Here is a 12173-nt window from a genome sequence, read left to right as displayed (position 1 = left end):
AAACCTAATTTAAAACCTAACTGTGATACCCCAGTTCAGGGCGTACTGCAGGGATAGCCTCGTCGTGAGGAGAAGCGGATCAGATCAGGGATGGATGGATGCTTTTTGGGGGAAAAACATTTGTGTATCTGCGTTCGTGCATTTCGGAAGCTTCAAATTCTTCAACTTGAAGAGAAAAACTCTTGAAGTGGGCCAGTGAAGTAGCATTGAAAATTTATTGTGGTTTACACGAGTGAAAAGAGACGACGCGTGACATCATCAATCTACTGAGGCAGAATGCAAAGCAAATCAAAAGCAGCATCAGAACAATCGCAAGAACAAACGCCAAGAAAACAGGCACAGCCAAGAAAAGAACCAGCACGAGTGCCGCTCAAGAAAGACAACATGCCGCCCGCAACAATTCGACGACACGCCAACGGCGCGCGCCGGTATCCCGTGACAGCCGACATGAAAACGTTTTTTTTTTAAAGATTTTTTTTTTTTTTTGTTACGCGATGGTGTCCACCAAGATGGAGGTCCTTTGACGAGTCTTTTGCTTCACCCGTAATGTAAAATTCAGACAATCTGCTCGTAACAGTTGGCGACTTCTCAGCCGATAAGTGAACAAATTGTTGAGTACTGTACTCGGCGGGGACGGCAGGGTGACCGAAGCAAACGATCCACCCACGAGAAGAAAATGGCGCCAACACTTGAACGTACGGGACGGTAACTGGCAGGGCGAAAAGGGACATTTGATGCTTTACACAAGAACTCATTCAATACACATAGCTCATAATTCCCAGATTCATGAGAGTGCTTGAATGCACCACCGGCAGGTTGGCAAGCTGCCGCTCAGGTGGCGTGGGTAAGGGAGACGCCGGGCTGAGTGAAACAAACGCTTCTCTTGTCCGGGCCGCCCGTCACGAGGGGAAACATCAAGGTCGTGTGATGTTCAAATTCACATGAAGACCCGAACGCACCGTCGAGTGATCGGGAAGCTGCAGCGTGTTGCGGGGTGAACCAAACAAATACATTGTTGTTGTTGGGCCAAAAACAAATAAAACGATCACAAATTAAGGTTTGGTGTATACTCCAACACATTGTTGGCATTGTTACTGAAGCTGTTGGGGGGATGAATATAGTTCGAACTCAGTTCATAATTGATCAGTTTCCCGAATTTTAACACTAAGCACTCAAACACAACGGTTTAAGTGAGCACTAGAACACGCCTGCAATTGTTTGGAGAACCGCAGCTCAGTGGGGCTGCCAGGTGAATGAAAACAAACGCTCCTCCTGTCCTGCCAATCGCAGGTGTAAACATTCCAAGTAGATGAAGTTTCCAACTTTATATAGCAGCTTGAACGCCCCGTGGAGTGTTTGGGGGAGACGCCAAGGCGAGTAAAACACTTTGTCACTGAAGATTCTGAGGGCGAGATCAGTCGCGGGGGTAAACATCCAAGTCATGAGATAACTCCCAACTTTACATGAGCACTTGAATGCATCGTTGACTATTGGGAAAGCTGCTACAAAAAAAATTATAAATAATAACAGTAACGGTTCTCCAGGCCGTGAAGCTTTTTTGCGGGAGTGTGACATTTCCATATGTTACACTTGAATGCACCGTTTTGACCCATTGGCCAGCCGCATCTCAGTGGGAACGTCGTCGTTAAAGTGACCACAACATGAAAATCTCCAGTCACGGATGTAAAAGACAGTTCCCGACTCTACCAGAGAATTTGAACGAGTCGCTGACAGTGTGGAAAGCGACCTGTCAGGTAGGGATGCAAGGGTGTACAAAGCAAACGCTTCTGTAGAAAAGCCTTTTTTTGTTTTTTTTTTTAAAGATGATTCAGCTAGCAGCCCTGATTTGGGAACGTAACCATTAAGGCCAGCAAGATGCTAATAAATAACAGGAAATACAATCAATTGTGCGGCTTAAAACAAAAAAAAAAAAGAAGCAAACTTAAGGACCTCCAAAATGGCTGGTGAGGGCGAGATAATGGCGGGAGATTCCAGCTCACCCTTGACGTCCAAACACAGCACTAAATAAACAAGCTAAGCTAACAGGCTAAGCAAACAAAAGTGGCCTACGTACGCGCACACACACATACACCAAAGTGCTTCAAGTTGGGGCAACAAAAAAAAAGCCGGCAGAAATAGATGTATAAAAAGCTTAAATATGATGTCACTTTATGTACAAAATAAAAGGAGATCATTTGTCTGCGTTTTGTCATTCAAGTACAGTTGCTAATGCTAACGGTCATCTTTGAGTAAAATAAGAGGCGGAATTCGACTGACCTTCGCCGGCAAAGTCATCAATCACTTTTCTCTCAGCTCGCCAAACATTCGCAAGCGGATGTAGCGTCTTTCTTTTTCCTTTTGAATCACTGGGGGGGTGGGGGGGGGTAGCGTTAACCGCTGCAGAACACAATGAGATGGTGTCGGGTGGGCGGGGCGTTGGTGGTTGTCGTTTTTTTTTTTGTTTTTTTTTTTTGCAAAGGCGTGTGTGGTTGATTGCAGCTTGGAGGCCAAAACTTCATGATTGTAAAGTGCACTGAAAGCCGTCCGTAAGCACGGGAAGACGATGTGGGAACTGCCCTGTCCCCCATCACGGTGGTCAAACGAGAAACCGTCACAAACGTCCATCACACAAGTACAATCAGAAAAAAATTTGGTGTCACAACGTGAAAAGCGGGACAGTGTGCCATTACAGTAAACATGAAATTATGTCATAACTGGCCATCATAAAACTGGAAAAAAAAATTCTATCGTCCCAAAAACAAAACTTAAAAATGAGGACTGTGTCAAGAGATGTCCATCAAATGAGAAAGTCAGACTGTCCAAGTTAGAACTGTCCATCACCTTTAAAAAAAATTATCAACCACAATTGAAAATCAAACAAAAATCTCACTATCGTCGTCATCGACGAGAAAAAAAAAAAGATGTGACCACCAATGATCACCATAAACGGGAAAATGTAACTGTGATTGTCATCACACCAGTAACAACCTAAAATAACCTATCGGTCATGGCAGTCATAAAAGCAAATGTCAGAGCCGTCAATCATCGCATAAGAAACCCCAAAAGCAGTTGAAAACTGTCAATCGAGACATCCAAAAAAAAACATCGCCACGCCGTTAAAATATGAAAATGTCACAAGTCAGCAACAATACCTGAACTGTGTTTCATCATCCAAGTTAAAAAAACAAAAAACAAAAAACGAATATATTTCATAACTATCACAGGAAAATGTAATGTGGAAGTTATGGAATTTTTAAAAAATGTGTCAGAAAATGACCAAGTTGTCCATCACAAAAATAATAAAAATACTAAAACAAGAAAACGTCACCGCCCACCACCGTAGAAGTAAAATGAAAACGTCTGCAGTCAATCAAACAAAACGAGAAAATGTCTCCAATGCTACGTCGACCTCCAAGCTGACGTGAAGCAGAAGCCTCCCCAAAGTGCAAAATACACACACATTTGCAAATACAGGGGTGTGTTTGCATGACGGCTAAAGACATTGACTGCGTGTGTGTGGTATATAAATATTTTGATAAATGTATAATGTACTCATATGGACAATATCTACACGCTAAATAACTCCTCTTTCTGTGGAACTGCAATCAGTTGATTAAATGGGACCAGCCACTCTCAAATTGACCAAAAATTACCTACTACTTTTGTCATATATATATATATATATATTCATATTTAAATATTCATAATCTCATATATTCATGATGTATAAATACTGCTTGACGCTTTGTAACAAAATCTGAAACTTGGGAAAGAAAACACCAAAGAGGAAACCAAAATGGGGCAAAGAAAATCTGAACATTAGCGCGCTAGCTCGCCAACTTTCTAGCTCAGTAACTTGCTAGCTCGCCGAATTGACTCGATCGCTAGCTTGCCGGCTCATTGATACGCTCGTTCCTTTGCCACTGCTACATATTTTTTCTCAAAACCGTGTCGACGCCAACAACGCGTCACGTGAAAATCAAAAACAAAAACTGAAGAGTGGATGCTAAAAGCCTAGCGGCTAAGGTAAAAGTTGTCCTTCAATGTCCAGCGAGCGGTGATCACGATGACGCGTTGGGTTGCTTTAAAATAGGTTTGCCTCCCACGGTGCGATGACACAAGACCATGAAAGGGGGGCAGGTCGGGGTGGGGGGGGGGCATCTCTGGGTCCAGGGCGTGCAAGTTTGTGGTCGCAGTTTAACTAGCGAGCGCCCAAGAGCGCGAAAGTCACTCCCATCCGTTGTCTTTGATCATGTGAGCCAGCTCGATGATGAACTTTCCCTCTTTGTACTTCTGACTGCTCTCAAAGGCGTGCTCCTGAAACACATTCGCTTAGCTTAGCCACTCTGAACAAGTTTTTCTAGTTTTACAAGGCATTTAAAACACACAAATGCAAACGTTAGCGTAGCCAATATAGTTCATTTGGTTTTACGAGGATTTTAAAATACACACGAATGCTCGCGTTAGCTTGACGCGAGCGAGGTTTCTTGATTTACAATGAATTTCAGAGCACAGGGATGCTAACGTTGGCAAAGTGAACTGACAATTTATTTTTTTTTGTTTTGGAGAGGGGAGTTCCAAAGTTATCCATCATCTTTGCCTTATGTTGTCATGCGGTGGAAATTCTTCGGGTGACAACTCACATATTTCCAGCCCAGGGTAGTTTTGCAGTTTTCACAGTAGATGTCGGCCACGGCGTGAAGACCCGTGAGGAGAACCCGCTCCTCGGCCGGACCGCAGCCCACGTTCACCCTGCGTGGCCATACGGGAAGAACACCACAGGGAATGTCACTCAAGCCAAAGCGACGAACCAACGCTAAAAGCGGCGAGTTCAGGTCTCGTCTTTGCGAAATGGGAACATTTTTGAGACATTTTGGAGGGTCTACCCATGATGGAAACGATGACCGATGCTTTCAGTTTACGAAAATGCTCCAGTGGTTCTGAAGCTTACTCGAAGGACGCCTGCAAATGTCCGGCATCGTCCTAAAATGGCAACTTTTGTGCCCCGCTGGCAGCCTCCCTGCATCTTTTCATCATTGGCTTTTGAGACGTTTTGGAGGGTCAACTCTGGATAAACGCGACTACCAAATTCCATGTGACCAATTGGAAATGGCGACAGGGGCCGAGTTTTTGAAAATTCTTTCTCCCGTAGCTCTGCCTACCTGGAAATGTGCCATGGTGGCTTAACATGGCAACGCTGAATCAAAATGGCCGCCCTGATAGAAAGGATGATCAAGTTGCATGCAATCGGCTGCATTTTTGGGGGGGGGGGGGGGGGCCTCTAATCGCAGCGAATGTTGTCAAGCGAAAAGTGGCTTCGGGGTGCGATTTTTTTCAAAGAACTCTGTGGTGATGGACGCGCTTGTGAGACTTACACGGAGTTGAAGAGATACGCTCTTCCTTGGCTGCCCTGAAATGACTGAAAAAGAGACAAAGAGGTTCACGTTAATGACCACACTGCTTTTAAACCGTAACCCTCGCTGAAAACCCCAATTTAAAGACCTGACCCCGTCTCAAATCCCTAATCTGGAATTTAAAATTTTAACCCTTGCTTGAGAATATCACTTAAGACTTTGAAGCTAATTTAAAACCTTCAACCCTGGTTCACAATCCTGTTTTAAAGGACTAAGCCTGGTTTGAAAGACCAATTCCATGCCCTAAATCCCTTTTAAAACCCGAATCCGAGACCATAACACTGTTTTAAAACCCCGATTTGAAACCCCGACCCTGGCTACAAAAGCCCAATTACCGAGAGGCTAACCCATGGTTGAAACACCAACTTTGAAGGACTAAGCGTTTTTTAAAACCGTAACCTGGGCTTGAAACCCAAACTGTGTCTTGTAACATTATTTTGAGACCACAGCACTGGCTCAAAACTCCAATCGGAAGCCTGAAATTGTTATTCGAAACCCTAGTACAGTATTTGTTTTAAACCCAAACTCTGGCTTCTTCCCAACCCTCCGGCGAGCCTGTCGGGTCTTCAAGGCCCCACGTCGGAAGTGGCCCCGGGATACCTTGGAGATGAGCTCGTCGTGGTTGGCCAGGTGCGCTCTGCAGTGGATGCAGCTGTAGGTGCGATGGCAGCTGGGCAGGTAGGCCTGGAAGGTCTTGGACTTGGTCATCTTGACCATGTCCGAGGGCCGCAGCTCCTCGCCGGAATCCGGTCCGGTCGGGTTGCAGCTCCGCTGGACTTGCTGGCAGAAGAGACACCGGAGGATGCAAGCCAGGGCCGTCGTGGTGCCGGTGGGCTCGGGCGCGTGGCAGCTCCACGTCGACGCCGCGCCAGGAAATCGCGCCTGCCCGGGAGGGGGGGCTGGGGGAGGGGTGGTGGTGGGGGGGGGGACCAAGGAGCGGGTGACGCCTTTGTGGGCTTTGTCGACATTGCAAAAAGCGCGCGAGAGTATAAATGGCACCTTCACAGCACGGAAGCTTGCGTGTAGCAGGCACTACAAAAGCACTGAGAACTCAAGAGTATTGAAGCCGTTAAAGCACTGCTGTGTGCTTGGAAGACGGAAACTGCATTTTGGATTTAGTTGCGGCGGCAATCTGTTTTTGGCCTGTTTTACTGCCGCTTCCCGACACTTCACCCTTTGTGTTCGGACCGCAGGCAGAGCCTGCTCGGGTAAGAGCGGCTTTTGAAAGATCCAAACACTAAAAGTCCCTGCACGTTAGATGAAACTCAGAACTTTGAGTGTGTCATTTAGTTCCAGGGTCATTTATCAGGGCCAAAAGAGAACTTCTGTGAGTCCAAGAACGTTTCTTTGGGTAATGCCAAACATACCTCATCGCATATCTTTTTTTAATCATCCAATGTTTTTTTGTCTTATTCTTGCATTAATTAGGTGAGCAAGTAGAAATACAAATATATACTACAATATGTAGTATAAAAAACCGTGAAGATACAAAATTAATGTCTTAAGATCCAAAGTGGACTTCAACGTGTTCTACTGAATGGGAATCTATCGAAAAACATGACGTCACACACAAAAAAAATCACTGCGAGGCCTTCATTGGCCTACTGTCAATCAAACTCGATGGGGCGGGACTAAGACTTCCTTTTGTTGACTGGACTCGACCGCCCACTGGGGGACGCTGTTTCTCCCCTTTCTCCTTTTGTTTACATGAGAAAACATGTTTTGACAGACGAGAGACGGTGGTCAATGTCTCTTGATTTAGTTTTCAGTTGACATTTAAGTTTGTGAGGGCTTTTTCCAGCTTGTGGAGAGAAAAACAAATGAACAAAACCTAAGTGCTGCTCTTTTGCATAAAGTACATTTTAGATAAGTCTTTGTACGTGACAACACAAGACGCACACACGTTAACTGTGAAATCACAGCGAGTTGCAAGGAGAGAAAAAGCCAGACAGCAAACAAAGAGCTGAACAGGAAGTAGACATGTGGCGCGCGCGCGCGCACGCACACACACACGCGCGCGCGGTCAATCAACGTCTTTGTGCGTGCGCGTTGAGTGCGCATGTGTGTCAGACAGCTCTGGTCTCATCTAATTAGCCCACTTTAATTAAGCCTCCCGCACTCCCGACAGAAGTCTTTTTTTTTAATCATGAAGCCTCAACGCTTTTGTTGTTTTTTTTCACTTAATTGGCCACGCACGTGCCTTACTCTCCTCAAACTAAATGTTTAAAAAGGTTTCAAGTTGACGCTAAACAACAACAAAAAATCAACATTTTAAACAGAGTAATTGTTTGTCGCCTTACTCTGCTATGGTAAGCGAGCAGAAAAGAGAGAACTGAGCTGCACAAAGTGACAAAAAGTACACACACTTTCCCCACCACGGTTATGGCACCTGAAGCCACCACGAAGCACATTTGATTGTTTTGTTAGCGCAATAGGAGTGTTCAAAGAGACGCATTTTCGTCACGTATTCAAGGTCGACGTCAAATTAGCCAACAAACCACAACACTAATTTGGTGATGGACAAAAAACACTCATAACAAGGGGAAGCAAGCTGCAAAAGTGGCAAAGCGTCAAACGTTCCTTTTTTCTCCGGCACCGTTCAGGCAGCTAAAACCACCATTACCTCACGACACCTTTGATTATTGTTTAATTAAATCGTCACGTAGTTATATTGCTGTTAGGGTGTTACATATTGATCACAATGACATTTAATTCGGGTTGGGGGTAATAAAGAGGAGGAAGCGAAGTGGTAAAGTGGCAACAACACGACAGACGAGACTTTTTCCGAGCATGGTTCGGGGCACCTGAATCCACCACGACCCCACACCACCTTTATTTTCGAGTTTTTAAAAGTTTATTATGTTGTCACACTTAAATTGCTCGTATTGTACAAAGAAAACACGTCTATGGCAGATTAATGTTAACATCTAGTAGGCCACCAAACAACAACGCCAATGTTTTAAACAGAAAAACAAATGCTCAGTCTTTTTCAAGGCCTTTTTTGCTTCTTTTGTTTGGTAGCACAGGTGAGAGAGGGGGAAAAAAGAGGAAGTGGGCAGATCAAGTAACAACAAAGAAATACACTCACATGGGAAGTGCAGACAAAAGACTCACTGCCTCCTCAACACCAAGCAAGACTTTTAACAACAAAACTCGCGTGTTTCTGACCAAATTTTGCGCTGAGGGGCTCTTTTATTCAACTCTTCGACAACTCAGCTCGGAGCAACAGCGTGGTCCTTTTTCTCAACTTATTCTCCGACCCGTAAACCCACCACGACAGCACAGCTTGTATTTCTTGGTAGGATTTTACAAAAATGCTTACACGAAAAATCATTGACAAAATAATAATAATAATAATGTGATGTCACGCACCTGAATGTTAGTTGAGTAGGACGACAGCCTGTTCGAGGACGGAAAGACACACGAACGCAACCCAAGCTCCTTGTTTTCGTCACAATCTCCTCGTAAAATTCATCATGTTCGATTCCGGTCCATGTGTGGAAGTGTGTCGGGTTAGAGGGGAATTGTTAAAACACCGACGGCTTGCATTTAAGGGGGGCTCCCACACGAGCTTTTGTTGTCTTTCGTTGTGTGCGTCTCGCGCTGGCCTGCCAGCTTTGGCACGAAACGTCACCACGCGGGAGGGCGCAGCGACGATGATTGATGGCCACGTTGGCCAATCAGTCGCGGCGCTGCCTTCAAAACCCCCTGGGAAAAATGGGAAACTATACTGTCAAATGCTTTTCACATATGCGGTTTTTTGCCACATTGAAGATTACTGTCATTCACATTAAACGAGGCTCATTTTGTATGTTATTTAGTTGTATTTATTTACTTACAACTACTTTATAATGAAGGACGTGCATGTTATTCTTAATCTGATTATCCTGATTGCTATTATTAGTAAGATTAACCTCGTTTTTCACGCCACAGACAAGATTGATAGGATTTGAGAGAAATAAAGACATCAAAATAATGTTTCAAAAGAATATAACTTTCTTTGCTGATAACATAGTCACAACTGTAATTCATTTCAGTCTGACCATCAGTTATCAGAGGAGGAAAAAAGTGAAGATATTTAAGTTTAATAAAATAATTTCGCTCGTGCTAGTCAGTTACTTACAAGGTAAATTACAAATTGATTCAATATTGCAACATTGCTCAATATGTTTGTGTCGTTTTGCTGACTCTCAGTGGGATGTTAGTTATTGAACATGTTCTGACTAAAAAGGTCAATCTAAGAGCTACAACCGGTTTCCTGCTAAAATGAGCAAGAAGAATAGACGTTTTAGATGTTTTCTTGGTTGAACACACATAATTCAAACGCAGAGTGATTTTCGAGCATTCCAGGTCGTTGTGTCGACCGGTCGGATTATTTCCCATATGGATGAACGCGCCACGGGGGACTGGAGAGGAGGCAGTGGGCACGGCATGCAGGTACCCGGATGTGTAAATAAATACAAGCGAATATGAATTTCACGGGTAACAAAACACGATTAATATTCGTTTTTCCACCTCATGCTGTTTCGTTTAAAATCACAGCTCGTCATTTAATTAACAAAAAAAAAATAATAATAATAATGCAGGAAAAGATGAACGTCATTGCTTAAAATAGAGGAAAGGCTATCATTTAATCACACATGAGCGGAGAACTGGCTGAGGTCAGTTTAAAGTCACATTTGTGCGCGTGCGCGCGCACTCGCACACAATGCGTTAATTTTAGAAAGGCTTAGTTAATTAAACGACTCATTGTGCTAACGAGGTTTTGACTTTACGGAAGCGATTCGAATAAAACAAAACGAGAAAAACAGCTAAACTCAGTTGGTCAGTGTCGATGACGTCACTGACACAAACGGACACGCGCACATTTTTTTAAAATGCAGCTGGCTGGCTGACTTCGACAAAAACAACAGCAGTGGCGAGAGGGGCGAGCTGCACATAAACACAACGCCGCAGAGACAGCGTCGGGCTGCATCTCTTGAAAATGTGACAACAACAACAATAAATGGACTCCTTGTGAGCCATTCAATTGTCTATAGTCTCAACCACATTTAAAATGGTCGTATCTAACGGAATCATGTATGAGATATTAACCTAAGCAGCGAGGACGTCGTGAACCAAAACGAGCAGAAATCATAATGAGACGTTCAAGGACCGACAAGCATGTCCTGCAAAGCAGGTCACTCACCCCCGAAAACACTCGTTGACTCCCGGGGAGCCCGCACTGAGGATCACCGTCCCATGCAGATTGGAGCAGTCTGTCGATGCTCACTGAATGTCCATGTAAGGGGGTCAGACGATGGGACGATACTCGGTTGTCCGGTGCAACCTCACGGGACGGCGGCGGCTTGTCAGGCCGTACGAGGGAGCCTCTCTCTCGGTCATTAGCTGCCACGCAGTCCGCGGGTCTCCCTTGGCGTCTGCTCCGGTCTCCGGTGATCAATAATTCAGAGACACAGCAACGCGGCGCATCGTGAAGGCGTCGAGAAGTTAAAATAAAGTAAAGGCTGCGAAGCAAAACTTGGCGGAAAAGTGCAAATAAAGTCGCTTTTCTTCTTAATGCTTGTGCTGCCTTTAAGTGCCGTGGGGTATTTTTGATCAGCGAGTCGTAATACGGAAAGGTCAACTTTTATTCGATACCACATGGAATAGTTTTCGAGTCGCTTTGAAGGACCCCTAAAATAACCTAATCTAAATAGAACGTTTCATACGGTGGATGTTTACGTACTCAAAGGCGCCAACTTTAGCCACTCTTTGTTGACAGTGGCTTACTGTGTCTCAAACGTATATATAAACACGTTTCTTTGCCTTCTTGGAATCTGTCAAACGTCACAGACTCATGTGTTCGTTATGTGCTTCAATGAACCCGAAAACGTTGTTTTGTGGACTAACTGAGACCACGAAACGACAAAGTCCCGACTTCTATCAAGGACCTTAATGGCAGCAGTAGCCTCGCTACCAGACTGCGGCTACAAATAGCGTCCAATGGACGACAAGCACTTTAGCAATCAGGCCAATGGGCGGCGCGATAGGGCGGGACTACATAATGACAGCCAAACGAAGGCTGAGAAGAGAAGGTGAAGGCGCCTTCGACTGCGCGCGTCGCCGACGACAGACACGTGCCCGACGTCAGGGGGCGTCAGTGCGCGTGCCAGGCTACGTCACAAACACGTGGTCGCATCTCAAGTAAACAAAAGCTCCCCATCGAAAGACGTCATCGTTTTAATCAGTTTATCGTTTTCGTGTCACTCTTGAAATTACATCAATGACATTCAAAGGTTTCACAGTCACGCCGTTTAAATGATTCTATTTTGTGACGAATAACGAATTTTAATGTCACAATATTCCACGATTGTCAACACGTTTATTTATTTAACGAGTCACAAAAATGGAAGCATGGACGTGACACACTGACGTGACTGCAACGGAACCACAGCTCCGCCTTTTGGGAGTAATTCAGCAAACATGAGAATGTATTATTGATTTCAATTTATTTCACACTGTTCTACGTTTAAGTGCGTCACAGATTCCAAATTTTGGGTGCGATTGACCCGTTTTAGTGTTGACATTTCGTTTTAATTATGTTAATATGCAAAACTAATTTGCTTGATTTAAACATTTACTTGTACTCATATTCTATGCAGTGTTAATTGATTAAAAACATTGTTTTAAAGTGGATTGCCTTTTATTTGAGTGAAAAAAAGATCACTAATGCTAGACACAATGAAAAAAAAGGATCAATAGTAAACAGGCGCGACG

At 44.4% G+C, this 12173-nt stretch overlaps 1 protein-coding gene across 4 annotated transcripts; it reads right to left on the bottom strand.

Moving 5' to 3' along the window:
* Nucleotides 1-1769: 1769 nt before the first annotated feature.
* On the bottom strand, nt 1770-11365 carry LOC127602778 (protein yippee-like 1). 4 transcript variants are annotated; one of them, XM_052069129.1, is made up of 6 exons: nt 10603-11365; nt 8787-9122; nt 6015-6313; nt 5376-5419; nt 4644-4752; nt 1770-4317 (listed from the first exon to the last, which is right to left on the bottom strand). In XM_052069129.1, the coding sequence occupies exons 3-6, from the start codon at nt 6129-6131 to the stop codon at nt 4228-4230; spliced, it is 360 nt and encodes a 119-aa protein (XP_051925089.1). In that variant the 5' UTR covers nt 6132-6313; nt 8787-9122; nt 10603-11365; the 3' UTR covers nt 1770-4227. The 4 variants fall into 4 exon arrangements, with proteins under 4 accessions (XP_051925089.1, XP_051925087.1, XP_051925086.1 ...); XM_052069127.1 differs by having other exon boundaries at nt 6015-6296; XM_052069126.1 differs by lacking the exon at nt 8787-9122 and having other exon boundaries at nt 6015-6296; nt 10603-11020.
* Nucleotides 11366-12173: the final 808 nt, after the last annotated feature.

This window comes from Hippocampus zosterae, chromosome 6 (assembly GCF_025434085.1).
Source record: "Hippocampus zosterae strain Florida chromosome 6, ASM2543408v3, whole genome shotgun sequence".
In the NCBI taxonomy this organism is placed as follows: domain Eukaryota; kingdom Metazoa; phylum Chordata; class Actinopteri; order Syngnathiformes; family Syngnathidae; genus Hippocampus; species Hippocampus zosterae.
Note: the sequence above shows the minus strand (reverse complement) of the source record. Positions and strands in the feature narration are given on the sequence as shown.